This window comes from Vitis riparia, chromosome 9 (genome assembly GCF_004353265.1).
Source record: "Vitis riparia cultivar Riparia Gloire de Montpellier isolate 1030 chromosome 9, EGFV_Vit.rip_1.0, whole genome shotgun sequence".
NCBI classification, from domain to species: Eukaryota; Viridiplantae; Streptophyta; class Magnoliopsida; order Vitales; family Vitaceae; genus Vitis; species Vitis riparia.
The window spans coordinates 13,679,817-13,707,520 of record NC_048439.1 but is presented as its reverse complement, the minus strand read 5'-3'; the positions used below and the strand labels follow the sequence as shown (position 1 = coordinate 13,707,520).

The following is a 27,704-nucleotide window of genomic DNA, read 5'->3' as shown; positions in this document are numbered from 1 at the left end:
GGCATAAAAGATGCAAAGGACAAAATAAAATAAGAAAGGTTGGCCAAGAATGAAGAGTTGCTACAACATTTCTCAAAGACACTATTATTTCAACCAAAACATTGACAGTTCAAGAAGGATGCTTCTCTAATAATGAGGACTTAAGTTTTCCTAAGAAGATATGAGACTCTTATGCCCTCTCATATGAACATTTATTTGTTGCATAACAGTTGACAGCTGCTTTTCATTAAGTCGAGTTCCAAGATCCTCAATCATCTCCCTTCATGCCCCATGCTCATGAAATATGACAATATTAATGACTAAAAAATAGTAACTTATGACCATTGACTAGGCCCATAATTTGATTTTTAGAAAGTACTTCTAGGTTGACCCATATTGAATTATATAAGATCCTAGCTAAGCCCATTATCATCTAAAGAATGTCAAATTAAAGCTTAGACCTTGGAGCCCATTCCTATGCACCTTTGGTAAACTTTTAAAGGTGGTTGCTATTTGTCTCCATTAGCGCACCTCATGTGCCAAAAGCACGCTTGAGGCGCTCCTAACCACCACCTCAACCCCTAAAGTCTACACATTTAATGGTTATTGCTGAATTTATTCCACCTTGATGCATTTTGGGAAAGCCTCGCCTTGAGGCACACCTAAAGTGCACTTTCGAAAACTTTGAGTACAAGTAAAAGACAATAAAAATTATGTATCAAACACATAACAGGACATATTGAAGAATGCTGTCCATTTGTGATAAAATACCATATCTCCCTTAAGATCCTTAATTATAAAGGACAAGAGACCATATAAGAAACATTCCTTTCAGCAGCTATCTCCACCACATTGTCTCAATTATGTGTTGATATTCTATTGCTAGAATAGGCAACAGGATAAAATACCAAATCCCCTTTAAGATCCTTAATTATAAAAGACAAGAGCCTGTATAAGAAAAATTCCTTTCAGCAGCTATCTCCACCACAATGTCTGAACTATGTGTCGATATTCTATTGCTAGAATGGGCAATAGGTCTCATAACATGTCTAGTTACTGTTAAATACTTAAGATACTTGCTGAAATATCCCTTTACAATTAATTTATGGATCAAATTATAAATTCAGATTCCGATAGTAATTGTGCAAAACAATTTTATAATCAAACTATATTTTAAAACATACTAGCTACTAGTAGACAAAGTTCACCATTTTGAGTCAGTGATTAGTTAGATTGAAGGCTTCTGTGCTTTTCCAAAAACTTCCACCACTACTGCTGGCGTCTCAATTGTTTCCCACCATGGATACCAAACTCAAACCACAAAAGCAAAAAACCTTGAACCATGGAATCCAGATCCCAAAGGAAGCAGTCAAGATCATAAAGACTCAGAAATAAACAGATGGAATTGACTGGAACCCCAGGTCAAATTACAAGTGTTCTAGGTGCATCAATAATCAATTTACAAATTCACATCTATATTGCATTGTGAATATCAAGTCCAACATAAAATGCTGTCATTCAATATCCATTCAATCAAATTCAGCCAAAATATTGTTGTTTAGTAGCAAAAATTGTTAAAAGAAAGAAGCATTTATAATAGCCAGTAACAAATAGCTCACTAATAGAACCTTCCCATGATTAGACCAAGAAACAGCTACAGTATACATGCCAAGGATAAAACATCTGCACTGAGTAAATTAAGCTTCCCAGGGAGGAAGTGATCTTATTTCTGAACTCAGAAAAAATAAACAAATAAATGAGATTTGGGCACAAGGGGAGAACTGCAGCTTCAATTGACTCTACTCCTAGCAGTAAAAAATCCATCATTCCTGATGAGTCAATCATTAAAACTAAAACCAGGACCCTCTTCTGCAGGTTCCCCACTAGCTAAACAATGAAACAGTTAATACCTGCCACGTTGGAAGTTTCTGCAGGGTTCTTTCTTGCGATTCATCTTCCTTCTTTATATTATGTGAAGGTTATGCACATTTACTATATTGAGCTTGCTGGTGGGCAGCCAGTAAAATGTACTATGTAAGCCTTCTGAGGGGTTGACCCACACAACTTCTAGGAGAAAACATATGAAAGTTATGAAAAAAATGTAAAAGCTAAATAAATAAAGAAGAAGAAGAAGAAGAAGGTATAGGAAAATGACAATTAAAACCAAAATGAAATACACAACTAAATTAGCGTGCACGCGCGCACACACACACACACACATATATATAGAGAGAGAGAGAGAGAGAGAACAAAATTAATCTTAACTTTATTAAGCCTACTTCATTTTAGGTGTAACATATGATACTTGGACTCTTTAATTCCATCATGTCGACACCACATGACATGGATAAAATTACATAAACCCAATTGAATAGGTCTCTTTGACATCAAGCATTACTTGTTGATCACCAAGTGGCATGATTTTGTTAATTATTTGTTGAGATAAATTACTATCCCAGTAAAGTAAAAATAAAGAGATCAACTACCTAAATCTAATGTTGATTGATATGTGATAAAAGACACAAAATAGACAAATACACAAGTTGATGATTTAATGCTATCCATATATGTGTACTTCTTACAAGAAGGATAAATATTATTTATTTTGATCAAAACAACTGATTTGGATTTTAAATTGGTGAGACATAAATTTCTAGCAACACAAAACTTCAGTAATTATTAATAATATCATACAGAAAGAAAATCTCAATAAGAATTCAAAATTTTCAAAAATAGAAATATGACAAATAACATGACAACATTATGTTACACCTTACAATAATATGGCTTGCATTTTTATCAGAAATGATGTCACTTGCATTAGAAAAAGTTGATATTATGGATGCAACAAATGACAAAATAAATATAACTCTACATAAACCAATCAGACCTTAATCATGCAAATATATAATCTTTAGTCGTGCCCAAGTACCTATGTCCTTCATTGAAATCCTTTTTAGTTTTTCGTTTATTTCTCATATCCTAAAATTTGGGAAGTTTAAGGATCAGACATGTACATAGACCAACACCTGAACCCATGCAACAAATGGTGTAAGTTGCATCTTTTCCAAAATGCATGTCACATCTTTTCACTAAAATAAAATAGTGATTTTGGGCTTTCCAGGGGATTTAGGAGGAATTGTAAGTTGCTTACCACTCTTTGGATGATTTTATTCAACGGAATGATAGGATTTTTTTAAGTTCGATAGAGATCTACCTTAAAGTTGAGGGGACAGTATTACGGGAAAAGAATCAAGAATCAAGAATCCCATAATTTCAGGATGAGATTTGATTGTATATAGGAGATTATTTTTGATTGATTGTAATTGATCTGTATGCATATGTTCAATATACTAAAGATTTCCAAATACTCTATTTTACTATGTTTTTTCACAAATCAGAGCACCAAACCTAGTGACTCTGAATTATTCCAAACACATCCACAACCCAATTCCTTGTTACAACTGCTGCCATGGACATCAACAAAATGGGATTGGCATCATCCAAGACTACCATAGAAGCCTTAGATCCCTTCTCTCTACACCACTCCGACCACCCGGGTATGGTACTTGTCTCCAAGGTACTTGAAGGAGATAACTACAACACATGGAGTCGGGCTATAAGAATCAATTTGAGTGCTAAAGACAAAATTGGATTCATCACAAGTTCCATTAAACCACCTCCTTCAACGGATGATAGTTTTCCTTCCTGGCAACGATGCAACATTATGGTAATCTCATGGTTATTGAATTCCATTCATCCAAACATAGCCAGCAATGTGATTTATGTCGAAACTACAGCAGAAATCTGGGCAGATCTACAAGAACATTTTTCTCAAGGAAACAATTCAAGAATTTATCAGATCAAACGAGACATCGTGGAACATAGGCAAGGGCAACAATCAATTTTGGTTTACTACACAAAGCTTAAAGCTTTTTGGGATGAACTTTCATCCTATCATGAAGTGTTATCCTGCTCTTGTGGAGGGTTGGAGAAACTTAAGGAAAGGGATGAGAAAGAGAGAGTTATGCAGTTTCTCATGGGATTGAATGATAGTTATATTGCCATTCATGGACAAATCTTATTGATGCAACCTCTACTCGATACACATCAAGTTTACTCACTTGTCCTTCAACAAGAGAAGCAGGTTGAAGTTTCTCTCTGTCATGTCAACATGAACCATCATGCCATGCTTGCAACGGGACAATAAGGAAACTCCAGCGCACCAGGTTCAAAGACAAAAGACTCCGCTACACTGCTCTTATTGTGACTGTGATTATCACAGCATTGAGAAGTGTTACTACCTACATGGCTTTCCAATAGGTCACAAACTTCATGGGAAGAACGTGAAGCCTCCCAATCAGCATCACTCAAATGCAAACAATTTGAAGGAGGAAACAAATAAGGTTCTGGAGACTGAAGCAAAATTTCTTCCAACAAGTGATGGACCAAGGCTCACAACTGAGGAATATAACCAACTAATGGCTATGATTCAGAAAAACAATGGTGGTAATTCACAGCATTTTGCAAATGTCATAGGTATAAATATGCCATCATCCAAAATTATTCCAAGTTACCCACACTCAAATATGTGTTGAATTATTGATAGTGGAGCCACGGATCATGTGACTTCCTCAGTCGAATTATTAGATTCGAAAATTTTGCCCAGGACAACTACCATTAGTTTGTCAGATGATGGTCAAGCACATATTGAGTCGATTGGTTCATTGCATATTACACCCCTCATTAAACTTGATGAAGAACTCAAAGTTCCACAATTTTGAGTTAATTTACTATCAGTTAGTAAACTAACACAGGCATTACAATGTATAGTGATGTTCTTTTCCGATTTTGTGTTGTGCAGTACACTACTACGAGGAAGACGATTGACTTGGGCAAGCAACATAATGGCCTCTACCACCTCGCACAAGACCAAAATCCAGCCTTGGCTTACACCATTCATAAACATTCCAATCCTTGGCATCAGCGTCTTAGGCACCCATCATCCGGTCCTCTTCAAGTTCTTGCTAAAATTAATCCTAAAATTTATTTTGATTCCAAGCATGTTTATGAAATATGCCCTTTAGCTAAACAAACTCGTTTATCTTTTCCATCTAGTTTAATTTCTTCTCACACACCTTTTGATTTGATACATTGTGATATTTGGGGACCACATCGAATAAATTCCTATTTTGGGGCTCGTTATTTTCTAACAATTGTTGATGAATATACTCAATATACTTGGATGCATTTCAAGAGTTTTAAATATGAAACACAAGGGATATTGCAATCATTCATTTCTTGGGTGGAAACACAATTTAATCGTCGCATTAAAACTCTTCAAACTAATAATGGGGCTGAAATTTCCTCTATGGAACAGCATTTAGATACTAAGGGGATCAATTACCATCATTCATGTACTTACACCCCCCAACAAAATGGGGTGGTTGAGAGGAAACATTGTCATCTTCTAAATATGGGAAGAGCTCTTCATTTTCAAGCAAACTTGTCGTTAAAATTTTGGGGGGAAAGTGTTCAAACAGCTTGCTATTTAATCAATCGCTTACCCACACCTCTTCTTTCTCACAAATCGCCATACCAACTTCTCCACAACAAGCTACCTGCATATAACCATCTACGAACTTTTGGATGTCTTTGTTATGCCACCAATCTCTTACCCACACATAAATTTGACCAAAGAGCTCGTCGTTGCATATTTGTTGGTTATTCTCTTGATCAAGGTTATCGGGTTTATGATCTTGAAAATAATAAATTCTTTTCTTCCCGAGATGTTGTCTTTCATGAACATATCTTCCCGTTCCACACTAATCCACAAGAAGAGCAACATGATGTGATTGTTCTTCCTTTACCACAAACCTCAGATGAACCCATAATCATAGAGACAACCAAACCCCAAGTCAATGATCAGTCTTTGTCTCCACCACCCTTACTTCCATCCCCTGAGTCTACCTCCAATGAACCGACACTTGATCATGACACCATTGTGCCACCACCACCTCCTACTACTCGCCTTTCCAACCATATCAAGCAACCAAGTGTCCAACTCCAAAATTTTCATCTCTACCACACAGCCAAGGTTGCTTCCAACCAGTCTTCTTCCTTGTCAAGTACGCGTCACCCTTTGACTCGGTATATTTCTTATGCACAACTCTCACCAAAATATCGAAATTTTGTTTGTGCCATCACCACTATTGTGGAACCTACAACTTATGAACAGGCAGCATTGGATCCAAAATGGCAAGAAGCTATGGCTGCAGAACTCTATGCTCTTGAACCAAATCACACTTAGACACTCACACCTCTCCCTTCCGATCATCATCCAATCAAGTGCAAATGGGTGTATAAGATCAAACAGAACTCTAATGGCACAGTTGAGCGATACAAATCTCGGTTGGTGGCGAAAGGCTTCACTCAACACAAAGGGATTGACCATAAGGAGACCTTTGCTCCTATGGCTAAGTTAACTACAGTTCAATGTTGACTTGCTGTAGCTGCTATCCGACACTGGTCACTTCACCAAATGGACATTCAAAGTGATTTGCTTGAAGAAGTCTATATGCAATTGCCTCCCGATTTTCGTCGACAGGGGGAGACACCTATGGTATGTCAACTCAACAAGTCATTATATGGGCTTAAACAAGCCTCTCATAGCTGGTTTCAAAAATTTTCTGCCATTATTCATCAAGATGGCTTTGAATAATCAAGGGCTGACTATTCACTTTTCACAAAGATCTCTAGTAATTCTTTCACAATCGTGCTCATCTACGTAGACGACATGATCATCATCGGCAATGATGAGAATGCAATTGCAACTCTTAAGGAGTCTCTCCACACCAAATTTCGCATCAAGGACCTCGGTCAATTACGATATTTCCTTGGTGTTGAAGTTGCTCGTTCTACTGATGGTATTTCGATATCCCAATGAAAATACACTCTTGATATCTTAGATGAAGCAGGCTTGCTTGGGGCTAAACCATTGTCGACACCTATGGAAGAAAATATTAAACTCCTGTCCACAATAGGAGATTTATTGAAGAATCCATCCACTTATATAAGATTAGTCGGGCGACTCATTTATCTTACTATTACAAGGCCAGAGATAAGTTATTCAGTTCACATTTTAAGTCAGTTTATGCAAGAACCAAGAAAGCCTCGTATGGATGTTGTTCATCATCTTTTACAGTATCTTAAAGGTGCACCTAGACAAGGATTATATTTTCCTGACAAAGGAAATTTGCTACTAAGGGGATTTTGCAATGCAGATTAGGCTCGATGTTCGATCACAAGACGATCTGTGACTGGTTATTGAAATTTTCTTAGAGCTCTTATTTCATGGAAAACCAAGAAACAAACAACAGTGTCAAGGTCCTCAGATGAATCAGAATATCGAGCAATGGCTTCCATTACATGTGAGCTTACATGGCTCAAGTATCTATTGGATGACTTGCAGGTAGAACACTCACAACCAGCCAAACTATTTTGTGATAGTGAAGCAACACTCCATGTTGTTGCTAATCCAGTTTACCATAAATGTCCAAGCATATGGAAATCGATTGTCATGCTGTTCAAGAACAAATTCAGTTAGGTGCCATAGTAACTGCTCATGTTCCATTAGCTTGCCAACTTGCTGATTTGTTCACTAAGCCACTAAGTTCATCAATTTTTCATTCCCTTCTCAGCAAGTTTGGTGCTCTTGACATACACACTCCAACTTGAGGGGGAGTATTACGGGAAAAGAATCAAGAATCCCATAATTTCAGGATGAGATTTGATTGTATATAGGAGATTATTTTTGATTGATTGTAATTGATTTATTTGCACATAGATTCCTGGAATAGGCTAACCAATGTTTTGTCTATATGTATCTTCTTCCCTGTAAGTTGATATGTTCAATATACTAAAGATTTCCAAATACTCTATTTTACCCTGTTTTTTCACAAACATATTGTATTCTCGACCTCTCATTAGGCAAACATGACCAAGGAGTCTATTAGCCTCTTGTTTAGTTTGATTTTGCTGGACCAAAAGGGAGTTTGCTTAATCCCTCTAAGGGAGAAATCTCACTATGGGCCCTTATCTTTCTTTCTATCTACATGAATTATACTCGGGGCCTAAGTGATATGGTCTTTATGAAAATGTCGTCCACTTTTGTAGAAATCTTTTTTCCTCTCTATTTCTCATGTATTTTCCCACTGGTACAAAAAATTAAATTTCCATAATTTTCTAGCAACAAAAAAAAATACAAAAGAGCATTTGGTTGAATTGAGTGGACAATATGTGACAAATTTTTAATCTAATTACCTAAAAAATGTAGAAATTAAATACAAGAATATGTATATGATGCTTTTTGTTTTTTGTTGATCTCCCTTGCTACACTCTATATCCTAACTGGTCACCATTCCCAACTCTTACTCAACTTGTGATCATTCTCGCTCCTCTCTTGGTAATAAACTTAATCATCCCTTTGTCAGCGTATGTTGTCTCTTGCCACTCTCTCAACTAAACATTAGTGTTGATGTATATTTGAGTTTTATGCTCCTTTATAGCTGAGCCTTTTTTGGGTATGTGTCAAATTGTCCTGAAACTAATTAAACTGAAATTTCATTAGTTTTTTCCAATATTGCATGGGTCCCATTATTAGAAATCAACTCAAAGCAAAAAGACAAATTTCATTAGAACCCCCTCACATTTATCTTTTCTTTTTTTTCTTTTTTTCTTTTTTTGATAGACAAAGACATTGAATTGAGAAAATGCCAAAACAGGGGGCGCATCCTACATATACAAGCAGTATACAAAAAGAACAAAAAAACCTAGAGAGATAAAAGCTACCCACCATGCCAATCACCCAAAAAATTCAGAAAAGAGGGAGAGTCTAAATCCAAAAACTGTTGAGACCACTCTAGAAGAGAATGGAAAAAAAGGTTCCTCAAACATTGGTCTGACAACTTTTCCTCTTGGAACGTTCTTCGGTTTCACTCTCCCCAAATACATCAAAAAAGATAAATAGGCACCAATCTCCAAACTGCTCTCCTCTTCTTCCCTTGCCCCTTAACTTCCATTCCAGAAGCAGATTTCCCACTGAATTCGAGAACACCCACACCAGTCCAAAAGATGATAGCAGCAAAGTTCATAGCTCCTTTGTCTTACCACAATGAATCAGAATGTGATCTATTGATTCCTAACATGGACCAACCCCTCTTCATTAACATATCTACTGTTAAAATTTTTCCCAAACCACTTCCTAAGCAAAAAAACAAGTTCTAAGAAGGGCATACGAACTCTAAATCTCTTTCGTTGGAAATAAAAAGCTATTCTCAGCCCTTAAAGACCTATAATACTATTTGACATTAAACTTTCCCCTCCCATCAATCTTCCAAACTAAGGAATCCTCCCCTTCTTGAACCTTTACCGTAGATATATGCTCCAAAAAACGAGTCACCTCCTCTAATTTCCAATCTTGGAAGAATCTTCTAAAGTGCACCTCCCAATATCCGCCTCCACCTCCTTGCCTTCCCCATAGGTCAGCCACTACAGCAGAATTATGGGTTGCAATTTTGAACAGTTTGGGAAAAGATCCTTCAGCTTAGAATCCCTAACCCAAATGTCCCACCAAAATCTCGTGTGTCTACCATTTTCAATACAAATACTAGTTCTAAGAAGGAAATCCTCCTATCCTTTTCTAATGTCTTTCCAAAGGCCCATCCCAAAAGAATCCCTCACCTCTCTAGTGATCCAACCCCCTTCCTCCTCTCCAAATTTTCCAACAATGACTTTCCTCCAAAAACTCTCCCTTTCTAAGGGAAATCTCCAAAGCCATTTTCCTAGCAAAGCTTGATTGAAAACCTCCAAATGCCTTAACCTCAAACCTCCATGCTTCTTATCTTTACAAACAACCGACCATCTTACCAAGTGGATCTTTCTTCTCTCCTCCAAATCTCACCACAAAAACTCCCTTTGAATTCTCTCCAATCTAAATCTCACTTTCTTTGGGATTACAAAAAGCGACATAAAATAGATGGGAAGATTTGAAAGAGTGCACTTAATAAGGATAAGTCTTCCTCCCTTTGACAAGTATTGTTTTTTCCAAGCAGTCGATTTCCTCTTGAATCTTTCCCCTAGAACGTCCCAAACTCTACACAATTTATGAGGGGCTCCAAGGGGTAAACCTAGATAAGTAGTAAGGAGCTTCCATACTTTACACCCAAAAAATGCAATTGCTCTGTCCACATCCTCTGTGCCCCCTACTGGTATTATTTCACTTTTTTGCAGGTTTATCTTCAAGCCTTACACCACTTCAAAACAAATAACAACCCACTTCCAAAATTTCAACTATCTCCATTATCCTCGCAGAATAGAAAAGTATCGTTTGCAAACAACAGATGAGAGGCATAAACCCCTTCTCCACCTCTCCCCATTACCTTAAAACCCCTAATGAAACCTTTCTCCTCAGCTCTTACAATTAAACAACTGAAAGCTTCCATAATCAACACAAACGGATAAGGTGAGATTGGATTCCCCTGCCTCAAGCCTCTATACGTTGAGAAGAAATCTATAAAAGTGTCATTGACTAAGATTGTCATTCTCACAGTTGAAATGCAAAAAAAAAAAAAAAAAAAAAATCCACTTTCGCCATTTGGGACCAAATCCCATTTTCTCCAAAACTAAAAGAAGGAAATTTCAGTTTACGTGATCATAAGCCTTTTTAATGTCCAATTTGCATACTAAACCTGCACTAGAGCTTCGTTTCCTCGAGTCAATCACCTCATTGGCTACCAAAGCTGCGTCCAAAATCTGCCTACCCCCCACAAAAGTGTTCTAGCTATTCGAAACCACTTTTCTCATCACCCTTTTCAGCCTATTAGCTAGGACTTTTGCAATAATCTTATAAAAGCTACCCACAAGACTAATAGGCTTGAAATCTTGCACATCACTAGCCCCACCTTTCTTTGGGATAAAAACTAAGAAGGTTGCATTAAGGCTTCGAAAAACAGCATGCTGCATATGGAGTTCCTCAAACACCTACATCACTTCCCCCCAACTATAGGCAACAAAACTTCTAGAAAGCCAGCGAAAAACCATCCAACCCTGACGCCTTGTCACCCCCCAAATCTGAGAGAGCTTTAGTTGCCCCTCCTTTGAAAATGGCCCCTCCAAGGTCTCATTATCCAAGGGGTCAAGATTTCTAAAAAGCCTTGAATCGACAACAGGTTTTCTCACTTGTGTTTCTTCAAACATGGATTTAAAGTAGGACCTAATTCCCTCTTTAAGCTCCTCCTCTTTATCCGGCTGAACACCCCTGACCATAAGGCTACTGATAAAATTTCCCCTTCTCCTTGCATTAGCCATGCGATGAAAGAACTTGGAATTATTGTCTCCTTCCTTCAACCATAAAGCCCTTGATTTCTTACTCCAAGAAGTTTCTTCAAGGATGGCGACGTGACTATACTCGTCTCTGGTTGTCCGCTGACTTCTCCTATCTTCCTCTAAGAGAGGTCTTAGCCTTTCTATATTGTCCCAATAGTTTAACTGCTCCAAGGCCACATCCTTCCTAGTTGACATATTACCAAGGGCCTCTTTGTTCCATTTCTTCAAGTCACATTTCAAAGCCTATAACTTCTTAGCAAGCACAAAGCTCGGGTTTCCCTTAAAATTGTAAGACTGCCACCACTCTTTAATCTTAGTCGTAAAACCTTCCACCGTCAACCACATGTTTTCAAACCTAAACAGACTTTTCCCTCTTCTCACCCCTCCACAATCTAACAAAATATCCTATCAAAAAAAAACAAGCTAACAAAATAGAACAGTGATCAAAAACTGGTCTTGGTAGAAGAATTCGCATTGCCCCCGACACAAGATCCTCCTAGTCTCCTGAAAACAAAAAGCAGTCCAACCAAGCCTTTAGCAAACCTCCTTCCCTTCCACTTCAAGTGTAGGCACCATCGCCTAGTGGCGAGTCTACTAGTTCGAAATCATCATCAAAGCTAGAGAACTCTCTCATAGCGATTGACATCTGCCTACCATTACTCGTTTTACTTGGAAACCGCACCACATTAAAGTCTCTTGCTATACACCAAGGCTCATTCCAAAGCCCCTTGACAGCGGCTAGCTCCTCCAACAAGCCCCTCCTCCCCCTTTCTTTAAGAGGGCCATACCCAAAGAACACCCAAACAAACCCCTCCTCGCAATTTCTAAAGCGGCACGAAATAGAAAAAGAACCAACTTTCAACCTCTAACCCTTCCAAAACTCTCTTATCCCATATTAATAACACCCGTCCTGTTGTGCCCCTTGCGTCTAAAGACACCCAACCTAAGTTCCTACCAACCCCCAAGCTTCTAACAAACATATCAAACATCTCATTCCTTTTTGTCTCTTGAAAACACACCAAATCTGGCTTATGTTTTCTCACCATCAACTTAATGACCATCCTTTTATCTGGGTCATGCAATCCTCTAACATTCCAGGATAAAATCCTATGCTTCATAAGGGACCACAGCAACTTGCCTTCGCGACTCCCCCTCCTCTACTTCTCTTCCAGCCAAGCCATCATAATTAATGGTGTTGACGAGCTTCTTCAACTCTTTATCCTTCCTTGAACATGACATTGTTCCCCTTTTGCTCCCTTTCGGCTTATTGACAGAGCACCTCCTATTCTCAATCTCTATAAGGATTCTCAAAATATCCTCTTCCAAGCCTTCAATTGAAACCCCCACAAACTTGCAAAACCAAAGGAATTTCTTATTCGCACAAGGGGATTCCTCCCTCTTCAATTCTCTTGCTACAGTGTGATTTGAAGATGTGACGTCTCCTCTTTTAAAGAATCAAGATTGTCGTGCAAGGTGAGAGCTTCTTTATTTCGAACCCTTAAGGTTACTGCCTCAGCCCCTCCCCCCAAACGGGTGACCCTGTTGTGACCTGGCAAGGTAACAGAGCGTCCATCCTTGAGAATCATACACAGCGGCACACTTGTTAACTCAGGCTTCAAAGGATCTTCAATCTCCCTCTTAGTGTCCCTTGTCCAAGTGCTCCACATAGAATCACCCAACCTCGAGAGAGAAGGAGAAGAAGTACCAAAAAAGTCCCCAACCACCCCCAAGAGCAAGAGAACATGAGATGGGGTGCATACCTGAAAGACAACTTTCCAAGATGGCTCGATTAAGACCTTGGTCCAACGGGGGCAACTCCTGCAGCGAGCCCTCCTCAACAGAAACTAGCTTTGGGAGCTCCAACAAAAAATTCACGGTCTCAAAAAAGGGGAGCCCTAGGGGAGAGACTTGGGCCAGCCCCCTTTTAAACCCTTTCTTGCTTTTGGGCCTAATAGGAACAGCCCAACGCTCCACCATTTTTGAGAAGCCCAAGCCCACTCTCTTATTAAGAAACTTGGCCCAGGGAATACTGGGCTTCTGTCAGCCCCTCAAACTAGGCTTGGCAGCACTAGGGCTTCAGGCAGGCAGCACCTTGGCCCCTGAGTGACCCATGAGCAAAGCAAGGTGCAAAAGTGTGGGAAGGTTACCTTGGAATGGTAGGCTAGCTGTTGGCATGCTTAATCAGCAGCAACACACAACATGGTTGACGCGGCAGCATCCTGAGACTAGCAAACAGGTGCAGGCTTGGTGCCTCGATGTGGTGCAACCTGCGGACGCAATGACACAGGTTCTAAAGGGAACTTAGATGGACATCTCGGATGAAGGAGCCTTGCTGTAACAGGGGCGAGCACGGCCTCAGCAGCAAGGGTCTTCATGCGTGAGCCCAACATGCATTAATGCAGCAACATGAGTCTTGAGCAGGCAGACTGAGTCAGGCACGTTTTGGCATTGGGATGAGCCGAGCAAGGTGTGATCATCTGCAGCAACAAGCACTGTGGGTTGGTATATATAGCAGGGGAGACTCCCATTGGCATGGGACTTCTAGTCAAAGTGGGAGACAGAGACCTGATGCAGGAGGAGAGGGACTCCTAACACGCAAAGACTCCTAATCAGATTGGAAGACCGAGTCTTCATGCAACAGGCTGTGGCTTGGGAGTTTGAGATTGAGTAGGACTCCGAGTCCTACTCAAGGTGGCATCTGTTGAGCTTGGAATCAGAGTCAGGACTCAAATGTCAGTTCCCTAGTGGGATTAGGACTGCTTGTTGCAACCTCTATAAAAGGAGAGCCCCGTGCCTCCTAAAGGCAAGTGAACTACCCGATGAGATTGTGGGAGTCCTTGCAGAGAGCCCTTGTAATCTGTTGGAAATCAATGAGATTCAAGTTGGGGAGAGCCCCGTAAATAATGTGTGTGCTATGTGGCTTGAGGAAAGGCTAGTCTAGGGCGTGCCTAGACGTCGCACAGACGCAAAAACTTAACCTAGAAATTGCGTATGTGACAGCTTCTGTGTGCTAGCAGCCCCACCCAACAGCCTTTTAGTCACCGGCCCTACCCACCTTGTCTTTAGACCAAGCTGTCCACCCTCAGAGACCCCTCCACCAAAAAGCTCCTTTCCGTCCAACCTTAAACCTTTAGACACCCCACTTTTTCCCTGGTCAAAAACCTCATTCACGTTAATGGCAACCTCCGATAGAGAAACACCGGCAAAGAAACCTCATTCACCCCACTTTCTTATCCCTTCTTAACTTTCTTTTTCTTTTTTTAATATAATAATCTATCAAAGAACTTGAAAACAAAAGGTTTTTTTTTATGTAATTATCTATCAAAGAACTTGAAAATAAAAGGTAAATCAACCAAATCAAATACTCATAACTGAGGAATATCCAACAAGGATCCCACACCCATACCCATGTGTCAACATGGGTAGACGGGGAGGAATTGGATACTCCTAGTCCCATTGGTTTTTTTAGGGTTTCTCTTTCAATTTTTAGCTTTGATTCTTTTATTTTTTTATAGACACAAAGCAAATATATATACAACACCAAAGCAAAGGGTGTAGCAAAGTACAAATGATATATACAATCAGCAAGCCCAAAGAAGAGAGAAAACCAAAAAAAAAAACCAATTCCATCTCAAAGCTAAACCAATCAACAAAGTTTATCATGGCCAATGAATGATCATCTCCCAGAAAAGAAGATTTAATTGCCTAGTCCAACAATTCAACATCTTCCAACACCTTCTATTTCTTTTCTTCCATCGGCCCTCCAATCTTTTTTCCTTTTTTTCCCATGAATGAATGATCCATGTCAACTCAAAAGAATCCTCTACTGTAGAGTGCATCACCCAAACCACACCTAACAGAGAAAAAACCAGCTACCATCTAATACTTGCTTTAGCACAAATAAAGAAGCATATGATCAATTGATTTTCCTCATCTTTGCACATAAAGCATCTATTCGGCACACTTAGATTCCTTCTAACTCATTCTATCTTCTCATATCTCTTAACTAAGTTCATTTGCAATCTTCATAAGAAATGTGTCACTCCTTCAATTCCCAGTCCTAGAACTATCTTGAGAAGCAAGGACTCCACCGAACTCCCTCCCTAACTTGCTCCCACATTTTTGCTACGCATAGATCTTTAGGATGTCATAGAGAATAATGTTGGTAAAGACTTCCAAATATAAGTCTCCACACCATCTATCTATCCAAAATTTAACCCTTCTTCTATTACCAACTATGAAGTGAGATTTACTTTTAAAGACCTCCCACCTATTTCTATTGTCTCCCATAACCCCACCCTAGAACCATCCCTCACACCCCTTGAGCACCATCCCCTTCTTCCCCAAAATATTTTATTTTAGCTTATTTCCAAAGGGATTCTCTCTTAGTTGTGAATCTACAACTCCACTTACCAAGGATAGCCTTGTTTAAAGTGAATGGATTTCTAATGTCAAGGCCCCCATTCTTTTCGTTCAAGCTGGCAAAAAACCAGGCCCCCATTCTTTTTGTTTGAGTTGGCAAAAAACCAATTCACTCAATGGGGTTTTTTCACAAGTGTGGACCTTAAAGGAAATCTCTTTGAATTTACTCCTATCTTAAGCTCATCTTTTTCAAAATGATGAACTGAGACATGAAATAAATAGGTAGGCTAAACAGCATACTTTTGATCAAAGTATCCCTACTTTTGATACACACACACACATATGTATATATACCTTTTTTCCATGCACCAAGCCTTCTTTAAACCTCTCCTCCACCATGTTCCAAAACCTTAATTGTTTTGTAAGGAGCCCCCCAAGGCAGGCCTAAGTATTTATTGGTTAGATTCCCCGCCTAACAGCCCAACACAAAAGCTGATCCCTCCACATTAGCAACTCTCCCAACTGGAATTAATTTGATGTTTTGCTTTGATCATTTAATTAGTATAATGTTGTAATAAAATGTTCACTCTAGAGTTGGGTTGGATTTATATTAATATTTAGGCTCCACTTGGTTGCCAGGAAAATGTAGGGAAAGAAGAAACACAGGTAAAACCTAAAAAAATTTCACTATTCTGAACCTGAGAAAACAGAACCATACTGAACTACACATGACATGGCTATTTAAATCAGTTGAGTTAAGCCAATACCATTTATTAGTAGGGTAATAAAACAATTTTATAAATATATGACAAAATTTGTGACATAGGGTACTTATCAAAAAAATTTGTGACATAAGGTAATAATAGTAGAACTTAAGGTGCCGACCACACCCGAAACAACCAGCACCGGGTAAATCAGGGTATCATCAGTGGCAAAATTCAAACTCGGGACCATGTGCCTCTTACTAGGACCACACTTCCCAACATTCGCGCTAATCAACTAGGTTACCTTGATGGGCTCAAAAATATTTATAACTATAAAAATATTTATAATTTGATTTATAAGTTTATGTTTCTTTTATATTTAATTATTATAAAAACATATTTAAAAAAACTCATTAACATGATTTTTACTATGGTTTTTTATATTTTTAATAATCAGTTAAATAAATTTTAATAATCAGTTGCATTTAATATTCCATTTTTTATGAATATATTAAAACATGCGTTAGGGTATTTTGTTTAAGAGGGGTGAGTGGTCACAAGAGTCTCACTGATTGCAAAGCAAATCATTTAAAAAAATGAATAAGAAAAGTCTTCTCTGCACACTATGCTTAAGCAAATCGTTTAAGAAACGTCTGAATATTGACAACTCAAAACCCTACCAGAAAAAACAGAACAAATTAGGAAAGAAGTGGGGAAATCGATTGAATACTAAATGCCTAACACTCAATCAACTCGAACACGACACCAAAATAGGTGTTGTAAAGAGCAAAATATGTAGAAGTCATACCTGGCAACAGTCGAACCCTAAAATCTGCCTCTAAATTCTCTGAGGAATGCCCTAAAAAAACCAGATGATAGGCAAGAAATCAGAGAAAATCGGAGAGTGAAAAAGCGAGTGAAAATCAGAGAAAATGGGAGAGTAAAAATCAGATGAAAGGCAACAAAAAATAAAAAATAAAAAATAAACAAGCGAGAACTCAGAGAGTGAAAACCAGATGAAAGGCAATGAAAAAACCGAAGAGTCATGATGAGAAAACTAAATGGAGTAGGGAATTATATAAACCTGAAATACTGTTGCTTATTGTTGGTAGTCATTGACTGCAATGGTGGTGCTGGTGCCAGAACTATGGAACAGAAAGAGTAATGATGGCAGGGAAGCGGTGGCCGTCGGTGAGATGACAGTCGTGATGGTATATCCAAAGGCACCAGAAAACGAAAGCTATTCTCGTTGGTGCCTCGCCGGAGATGAATGACGATGGTGGATATGAGAGCAGCTAGAAGCGGCTAGGAACGGCTGTGGAGGTGATTGCAGTGAGGTGTACCTGTCGGAGATAATGGAGCCAGAGACTGCAGCGACCACCGGCTATCAGAGTAACGACTGGTCTCTGTTTTTCAAGCAAGGGTTTCAGTGGGTGCCGGAATTAGGATGAACGGAAGAGATTGGGGCAACGCCTAAAACGGGGCTGCAAAATGTCCGAGATGATCGGTGACCCGAGAGCCCAACCCAATCGGACTTTCACTCAGACAGGTTTTCAACTTAAGTTGAATCCAACTAATTCTCATACTAAGTTGGAACGAAACGAGTTAACCGCGGATTGTTCGAGTTAGACATTTAACCAAATTACATTATTCAAATCTATTTATAATTTATTTAAAAAAAAAAACATTTTTTATATATTTATATAAATTTTTAAATAGTAAATAGGAAAATATTTTAAAATAATAAAAATGAATTTATATATTTTTCTAACAAATGAAAGAGTATATGTTATAATAAAATTTAATATTTAAAAAAAAATCTAAAAAGAAAATGAGTATTATTATATAGGATAATATATTAAATTGGGTTCAAGTTAGGCTCAAGTCATTTGAACTTTAACTCAAACTCAACCCAAATTGGCTATGAATTACAAAAACTAAAGTATTGAAAATAATTGTCCCAAGTTAAATTCAAGGGAAACTTGTGTTTTGATGCGGTCATTTGGGAAATATATGGTTTTTGGAACCCAACTTTAGAAATATGATAACCAACTTTTAATGTGGAAAGTAATATATTTTTTATGCACTTTGAGTCGACTCCATTTTTTGTGCCAAGATTGGCCTTCCGGGTCTCCAAGTCAGCAACATCCTCGAGTCCATGTCAGCACAAAAGTGAAACTGAACCACTGAAAAACACAAAAATCAAAATTTGACCATCTGAACCCAATCATACCAATTTTCCCAAAACTTCATGCTTTCATTTTACCCTAACCCCACTATGTTTCCAACCAACCACATCCTCATCAGGTCCATCATTTAGGTCTCTTCTTACACTACTCTCTTTTGCTGTCGAAAATCACACCATTTTTTCTCTAAGATTTGTGGAGACATATAGTGAGTGTTTTGGAGTATGAAAGACACATTTTTGCTAGACATTGAGAGGAGTGAGTGATAGAGGGAGTCGCTTTTGTGGGGTTGAAGGCTCAAATTTTTCTCCCTCAAGGTAACCCATTCCTTCTTTCTCTTGCATCTGCATTCACATTCACTCAAATCTCCTATTTGTCTAGCTTTTTTCTCAACTAGTTGTGTCTCAAATTTTGGAGTATAGGTTTTTACATTGAGACGAGAATGATTTATGGAGCAAAGTTTTTCGCAATTTGAAGTGTTTATTTAATTGGATTTGTATTTCTGATGAGTATGTTTATCAATTTGAGTTTATTTTTTCCTTTCCTATGGTAGAGCAAACTAAGAAATTTGGGTTGTTCAAATTTTGAATTAGTTTTTGTGTATGTCATTGGTTTTGAGGAAGTGGGTTGGTTGATTTGATGACATAAGTTGAATGTAGGAGACTATTTCAGGATTTCAAGCTAACCAAGTTTTTAGATGTGAATCATCATGTGATTTTTGTTCTATTCTTTTTAATTGAGAGGTCAGTCTCTTGTTGTGAAACCTTCTCTATGTTCAAGGGCTTCTCTGGATCTATGATGCCCTAAAGTTTGAATATTTATAAGTTTCTTTCATAGTTTCGTGTTCAATTTTAGGAAGTTGGTGTTGTTGTTTTGAGATGTATATGTGTTTGATTGGGATTACATGGATCTTAGAAGTATGAAAATTTAAAAAGTTCACGCCTTTATCTTATTTTCCACGTTTTAGATTTAGATGATGGGTTTCCTTTATTTGCCTCCATCTTTTTTAGCATGGATGCTGAAAGTCTAAAAAAAAATGGTGTATTATTTTTTTCGTTTGTGTCAGCTTGTGAAATATGTAGGTAGAGAAGGAAATGAACTCAGTTTCAGTTTGTGTTTGTGTTTGTGGCCATCCTATTTAGGTAGTCGGACCTTCATCATCACTTAATGTGTTATATTGATTCTTTTGAATGCCAATTTGATTGTGTGTATGGTTTTATTGTTGTATCCTTCGTCTTTGGTTGAGAGAGCTGAATATATGAATTGAGGGGGAAAAAAAATTCAAGCTGGTTGACATTCTTTTTAGAATGTTTTTGTAATTTGATAAAATGATCGACAGTAACCATCTAATCAACAAAAATAAAAATAAAAATGATCAATTAGGTATCTATTTTTAAGATTTATTGATGGTATCTTAATTGCTTTGGGCTCATTTGATTGTACTCTTGATCAACAGATTATATTTTAACAATTTGAAGTTTTTGTTCGATAGATATCACTACCAAAGCCTAACAGTATTTTTAAATGTTGTTTAACGATTTTGATTTTCTAAACATACAATCAAAATAAGCGGCTTTGATACTGGATTTTCTATTTGAAAAAAAAAGATAGTATTGGAAGTTAAACCAAAAAGTATACACATAAAATTAAAATATATAACATTTATTAATTATGTTATTAATATTAATATTCATTAATTTTACTTCGTGTCAAAATAGAATACTATTTGTTGATGTTTGTATTGATTAATCCCACCCTTAAATAGGTTGTTCTCAGCAACCTTAAAGCAAAGACAACTAGCCAGGTAATCATTGACAGATGTCGCATGTATCTTGATGCTAAAATATTGGGTTGTGATCTTGGAACATTTGAAGGGGTAGGAGAGACTGTGAATTTGTTCATCGTCAAGCACCCAACCAAGGGTGGAACAAGCTTTTAGGACAAATGGATATGTGAAATTACTTGGTTTAGCATTATTCTAAAGCATTTACAGATAGAGAAACAGGGAATTTTGTAGAGGGTCGTGGAGGGTGTAGGCTTTGATCAAGAAGAAAGGGTTTGATCAAGGATGAAACGAGTATAATCAATTGAATTGAGACCGATCAACACATTAGGCGGGTTTGAAGTGAGAAGTCATGGATGAGGATTTGGGTGAGGGAGGTAATGGACGTTTGAAAAATAACAACTTTTAGTATGAACTGGGTGTAACGTTTTGCAGCTTTGAAACAGTGTCGTTTCATAGAAGTGGAATGTGATGTTAAGGATATGCTTTTCTGTGGACCCCGCATTTCGGCTCATGCGTTTCCCACTCGATGGCGAAACTCACTTTTTGTTTTGAAAAATTATGATTTTTATTTATTAAGAAAATGACTTGGAGTCGCCACTTATTTTTGTTTAATTTTTAAAGGGAAAACAAAATAAGAAAGAAAACCCTAAGTGTGACTCCTTATTTTGGAAAAGGTGGTCTGCGAAAAACCGGATCGGGTTCGGGGGTCAGGTTACTTATCAGGAAGGTACGGTAAGGACCGTATCACCCCTCTAAGTCCCTAAAGTGGGTCTCTACTAATAAAATGAAACTGACGCGGCGATCAACGAGAAAAACAATAGATACTCAAGTCAGTCATGCACATACAGGAGTTAGAAAATGCATAGGGGATAATCAGAATGAGGGTGTATACGTACCTGGACCACAAGCCATAGCGCGCTATCATGAAAATGAGATTAGTGAACGAACACAGATTGGTTATATGCATATTAAGGAACATAATAAATCAATCACGCATGGTAATCAAGTCAATCAATCAATCAGACAGTCGTGAAATCACGTATATGGGGCCCCCACCAAAGCCCGATCTGTCTTGCGCGAATTAGTCCCACAAATTTCATTATACTGGAATTATGAACGTTGCATTCGTGCTTATGCAAAACCAAGAAGAACATAAGGTTTGTTTGAGAACCAAAGTGGGAATAAAACAGTTCGAAAGGAAACTTGATTTTGAAATTTATTTGAAAATTGGAGTATTGGGAATTAAATTTAAGAATTGGAATTTAGGGGGTTAAATTTGAAGGAAATTAGAACTTTGGAATTCAGAAATTAGGTTCAGAAATTGGGGTTTTAGGAAAATGTACGTAAGTATTGAAATTTTTTAAATTGGCAATTAAATTCGGAAGTCAAAAAATTGGAATCATTTAGAGAAAGAATTTTTGAAATAAATAAATAACATAATGATAACAAGGAAAATAATGATGATTAAGTAAATAAGAAAAAAAAGGAATTTTGGATGTTTAATTTGGAATTTAGAATTTTGATGAATTATTTGAAGATTGAATTTTAGAAATAAACAAATAAATAAATGAATAAAAAACAGGTGGTAGTGACTTAAATAAATCGATACGAAAAACTAGCATTTCGGAAATTGGATTTAAGTTTAGAAACCAGAATTTTGAAGCGTTATTTAAAGATTGGATTTAAATAATAATAATAATAATAATAATAATAATAATCAAATAAATGAATAAAATGAGAATGACTAAATAAATTGATGTGAAAATTAGAATTCTCGAAATCTAGAGTAAATTTAAAAAAAAAAACGGAATTTAGGAGAATTATTTAAAGATGTAAGTTTTAAATTTAAACGAATGAATAAATGGATGAAGTGATAACGATTAAATAAATAGATATAAAAAAATTGGAATTTCGAAAATCTGGATTAAATTTAAAAGCGAAATTTGAGAAATTATTTAAAGGTTGAGTTTTAAAAATAAACAAATAAGTAAATAAATTAAAATGATGATGATTAATAAATCGAGGTGAAAACTAAAATTTCGGAAGTTGGAAAATAAATGTGAATGTTGGAAGGTTAGTTGAAGATTGAATTTTTATAAAAACTAAGCTTGTAACATTACATTAAAAAAAAAATTAAGGGTGGGTATGGGCCAAAGTGAAAAGAATATCTTTTAAAGAAAGCCCATGGGCCTTGAGTGTCTTGATGGTGCGCAATGGGAAGCCCAACTTCTAATTGGCTGCCCATACAAAACTTAAAACTTCCTAGCTAACTCCATCGCCACCACGGCTGGCCCGGGATGTCCAAGAAGTCCTTGTGGTGCCCGCGGCGGCGCTTGCTCCTTACCGGCTGGGCACTCAGAAATTCTCGCAACAGCACATGATAGTAGTGGGGCTGTTGTAGGTGTTATTGTTGCTTGGGGATGCTTTCCACACTCATTGGAAGGTAGTCCAGGAATGTCTCCACGAAACAAGCTGCTAGGTCTAAGGACTCCATTTTTAAAGATACCAAAGTTTGCGATGAATGCCCACAAACAAAACAACTAGGGGTTTGATAGATAGGGAGAGATAAAGAGAGAGGGAATAGAGCCCTGCATGGCCATGCGTGGTCGTGAAAGAATGGGACGAAAATAGTTCCAATGGGTATATGGATGATGGGGATGCATGAGATACAGGTGTGGTTGACAGGCCAGGAGGGTGTGAGAGAATTTAGAAATGAGGGCTTGGAAATGGGTGTGATGGGTGTGGATCTCATTCATGGGCACGGATGGTTGAGAATTGCATGAGGGTGTGAAGATGTAGGATGAGAGGTTTGGCAACTGGTTTGGCTTGACGGGTAGTGAGAGGAATATTTTGGTGGGTATACCTAGAGAAATGGGCATAGCTATGAATGGGGAGACATAGATGTGAAACAGGCGTGAACGTGGAATAGACTTAATGTGACCATGCATGGCCATGCAAATGTGGGAAGAGAAGAGGTTTAGTGGCATGAGAAAAGCAAAGTGTGGTGTAGAGAGAGGAATGAATGGTAAGAAAATGAATATATGTGAAATTGTCATCAGATTCCCCACCAACACCAGATCCATAATTGTCACCATCCCCCTGAGAACTCTCCTCAACCCACCGTTCATTTTTGCCTTGATGTCCCGCCTTACTAAACATGCTACCTATGGGCAGAGATGAGCAAAATGATGTGTTCCAGGAGTAGGCACATGAATAGGGGAGGATAGCCCAAAACAGAGCATAGAGTGTATGAGTGGAAACAAATCTGCAAAATCCACATTTCATCCTTGAATCAACGTGCTTAGGTGCAGGGATATATTGAAAAGGGATCTCAATCAAATTTCAAAGGGGAATCAAGCTATGAATACCAAAATAGGACTCCAAAAATAGGTTGAAGACCAAGCTAAAAAACCAAGCACAAACAAGCTCCAACCCCACAAGAACATAACAAAATCCAACGTATTCTCATCCAGGCATCAGCATAAATAAAAGAAAATCTAGCAATCCCAGGAATCATAACAAAATGGTGTGAAAGCAACAAGGTCCAGCTGAATAGAAGCCATACCTGCGCTCTTTCTTCCTTGGGCAAACTTCTCTCCCGAAGACCTGTCCTCCAGAAGCTCCCCTTATTTTCTTCTTTTCCTACCAACCATCCCTACTCCTCTGTTCACCCGTCATCCTTCTGAAGCCCCCAACCACCACCATGGGCGAGGGTCACCAGCCTCGTCACGTGCTCCATGCGGTTGCTCCTCTAAGAAGCCCGGTCCCTTCTTCAAATGTCATCCTCCAGGCGCTTCCCAAGTGGCAGGAAGGCTAAATATAAATGCATATATATATATATATAAACAAAGCCAAAGAGGTGGTCTACAAATATGCCCCTCTTCGGTAGAGTTCACGAGTGCAAAGAACATGAACATTGAAGTGAAAAGGAAGTGTGAATAGTGAGTGGAATGAAGTGAGCTCTACCGAAGAATCAAGGAGACCCCCATAGGGACACTAATGAAACACGAACTCACTCAGGTTAACGGATGAACAACGAGGTTCTAATCCTAAAAGGAAATAATGTCTCAAAATGTCCTTGAAGCCACACAGAGGACCTAGACTCCTTCTAAGACGTCTCCGAGAGTGACTCAAAGATCGATGTCAAAGATGAGTAACGGTCGAACCACCCTGGAGTACAAGAAAGAATGTGCCCAAAGGAAACTGCCCTATGTGAACTATACGAGAATGCCAAGTGTAGGGTGCCCAACAACATGATCGAAATATGTGTCACGGACTCAAAGAACTATGTCATGTGTAGTGAAAGGGGAAGTCTAGAAGAGCATGATGAATAAGAAATAAGCACCAGAGTAGCCAGGTGAGAAAAGTGACTCTAAATGCCCAAAATGGACTATACATGGTGACCCAAAAATGCCTGGATGAGTATGCACAATGGCTCTGAATGCCAAAACTGAAGATGTGACTTTGAATGTCATACTGAACAAAGACCCTGGACGTCGAACTGAACTGATAAGATGAATGACCAATTGATATGGGTGTGGTCCCGACTCAAGCTAAACACAAACTGACATGGAAAATGACCGATTGATATAGGTGCGGTCTCGAAAACACAAACTGACGCGGAAAATAACCGATTGATATAGGTGCGGTCCCGAAAACACAAACTGACACAGAAAATAACCGATCGATATAGGTGCGGTCCCAGAAACTGAACTAACATGATGATGACCGATCGATATAGGTGCGGTCCCAGAAACTAAACTGACATGACAAGGAAATGGTCGATCGATATAGGTGTGGCCCTGACTCAAACTCAAACTGATAGGATGATGACCGATTGATATAGGTGCGGTCCAAGAAACTGAACTGACATGACAAGGAAATGGCCTATCCATATAGGTGCGACCCTGACTCAAACTCAAACTAATAGGATGATGACCGATCGATATAGGTGCGGTCCCAAAAACTGAACTGACATGACAAGGAAATGGTTGATCGATATAGGTGCGACCCCGACTTAAACTCAAACTGATAGGATGATGACCGATCGATATAGGTGCGGTCCCAGAAACTGAACTAACATGACAAGGAAATGGCCGATCGATATAGGTGCGGCCCCGACTCAACTCAAATTGATAAGATGATGACCGATCGATATAGGTGCAACCCCAGAAACTAAACTGACATGACAAGGAAATGGTCGATCGATATAGGTGCGGCCCCGACTCAAACTCAAACTGATAGGATGATGACCAATCAATATAGGTGCGGTCCTAGAAATTGAACTGACATGACAAGGAAATGGTCGATCGATATAGGTGCGGCCTCGACTCAAACTCAAACTGATAAGATGATGACCGATCGATATAGGTGCGGTCCCAGAAACTGAACTGACATGACAAGGAAATGGCCGATCGATATAGGTGCAGCCCCGACTCAAACTCAAACTGATAGGATGATGACCGATGGATATAGGTGCGGTCCTAGAAACTGAACTGACATGACAAGGAAATGGTCGATCGATATAGGTGCGGCCCCGACTCAAACTCAAACTGATAAGATGATGACCGATCGATATAGGTGTGGTCCCAGAAACTGAACTGACATGACAAGGAAATGGCCGATCGATATAGGTGTGGCCCCGACTCAAACTCAAACTGATAGGATGATGACTGATGGATATAGGTGCGATCCTAGAAACTGAACTGACATGACAAGGAAATGGCCGATCGATATAGGTGCGGCCCTGACTCAAACTCAAACTGATAAGATGATGACCGATCGATATAGGTGCGGTCCCAAAAACTGAACTGACATGATAAAGAAATGGTTGATCGATATAGGTGCGGCCCCGACTCAAACTCAAACTGATAGGATGATAAATGACCTGATCAAGTGACCCAAAACCAAAGGATGACCCAAATAATGATGCAAGCAAACTCGACCGGAGGGGATATGCCCCAGTATGACAACTCACGAGGATTGACAACTAGGTCAAAAGATAACGAAGCCCATGAGAGGTCCGATGACCCTTCCCATGATCCTAGGGAAGGGGGGTATGCCCCAGTATGCAACTCAAGGGAGTCAACAACTAGATCAGAAAGTGAATGAAACCTATGGAAGGTCCGATGATCTTAGGGAAAGGGGTATGCCCCAGTATGCAATGACGAATAAGCAGAGATGCAAAATGCCTCCAAACCACTGTACTCTGAAATATGCTCATCCATCATGTAATGAAAATGTCCAACCTCAGATGGGTAATGCCAAACAGGACCATGTGTCATGACACCATGCTGACAAAACAAAAATAACTGATGGATAAAATAGTGATGACTAGTGCTCGAAATACAAAGAACAAGCAAATCAACACTCAACATGTCAACTGTCAAAATGGAAAACATCGTCACTAATAAATCAGCAATCTGTCAGGCCCTGCCAACATGGAAGATGTTGAACCTAAAGTCCGAAAGATGTATGAAAACACAACCAACGTGATCAAGGGCTGATCCACGTCTCCTCCTAATCGAGATAAGGGTGAGGTCAGGTGTCACGGTGGGATGTGTAGGATAAAATAAGGTAATGATCAGGCTCTGGTATGATAGGAGGCATGAAAGTATCCAGGGTGAAATAACTGAGTACGAGATGAAAGGTATGTATCCGAGATCGTCCAAGTATGCCGAGAAGACTAAACCCGAGGTATCAAGAGCTCCATAATCCATCGAAAAGCAGTAATCACAAACAGGAAGTCAAATCTCTATGTCAAAGCATCCAACTAGGTGGCTATCCCCCAGTATGCAATGAGGACAACATGAAATAATCCAATGATCCATATCATCTAGTAGATGCTCCAATGTAAAGAACCAATCTGATCTCTCTCCAAAAGATGGATATGCCCAGTGTACAACAATGCATCCGAGTCGACAACTGCTGAAGAAGATCATGCTAGTGTATGTCAACAAATCAATCAATCTCTACTCCTAGTGCCAAAACGGAAACATCTCAACATAATCCATATGAATCTGAATCCCAAGGCTCTATGAATGTGGATGAGGTGGCTATGCCCCAGTATAAACCACCTGAAGTGACTATGCTCCAATGAAAATCAAAGTTCAATGCCAACTAGAGGGCTATGTCTCAATACGTGCAATCTCTGAAGCAACTGTGTCTCAAAATGAACCATCATCTTAAAAATCAATCATCAATGAGTGAAGTGTGTCAATGCAAAATATCGAGTGGGGTGACTGTATCTCCAATAAAAGTGCTCTCTGGAATGGTTATGCCCTAGTGTAAGGTCATCCCACA

At 38.7% G+C, this 27,704-nt stretch overlaps 1 protein-coding gene across 4 annotated transcripts in view; it reads right to left on the bottom strand.

Annotated features, from left to right (window-relative positions):
- The window catches only part of LOC117922089 (zinc finger CCCH domain-containing protein 16), a 33,573-nt gene extending 15,582 nt beyond the window's left edge, over window positions 1–17,991 (bottom strand). Inside the window, exons 1-3 of one of the 4 annotated variants that reach the window (XM_034840107.1) lie at window positions 17,515–17,991; window positions 17,239–17,289; window positions 1,890–2,046 (exon numbers count right to left, since the gene is read on the bottom strand). In XM_034840107.1, coding sequence (XP_034695998.1) covers window positions 1,890–1,933 — 44 coding nt within the window. In that variant the 5' untranslated portion in view covers window positions 1,934–2,046; window positions 17,239–17,289; window positions 17,515–17,991. The remainder of the gene's footprint in view (window positions 1–1,889; window positions 2,047–17,238; window positions 17,290–17,514) is intronic. The other 3 variants (XM_034840108.1, XM_034840105.1, XM_034840106.1) reach the window with 3 other exon arrangements.
- Between the last annotated feature and the right edge of the window lie 9,713 nt (window positions 17,992–27,704).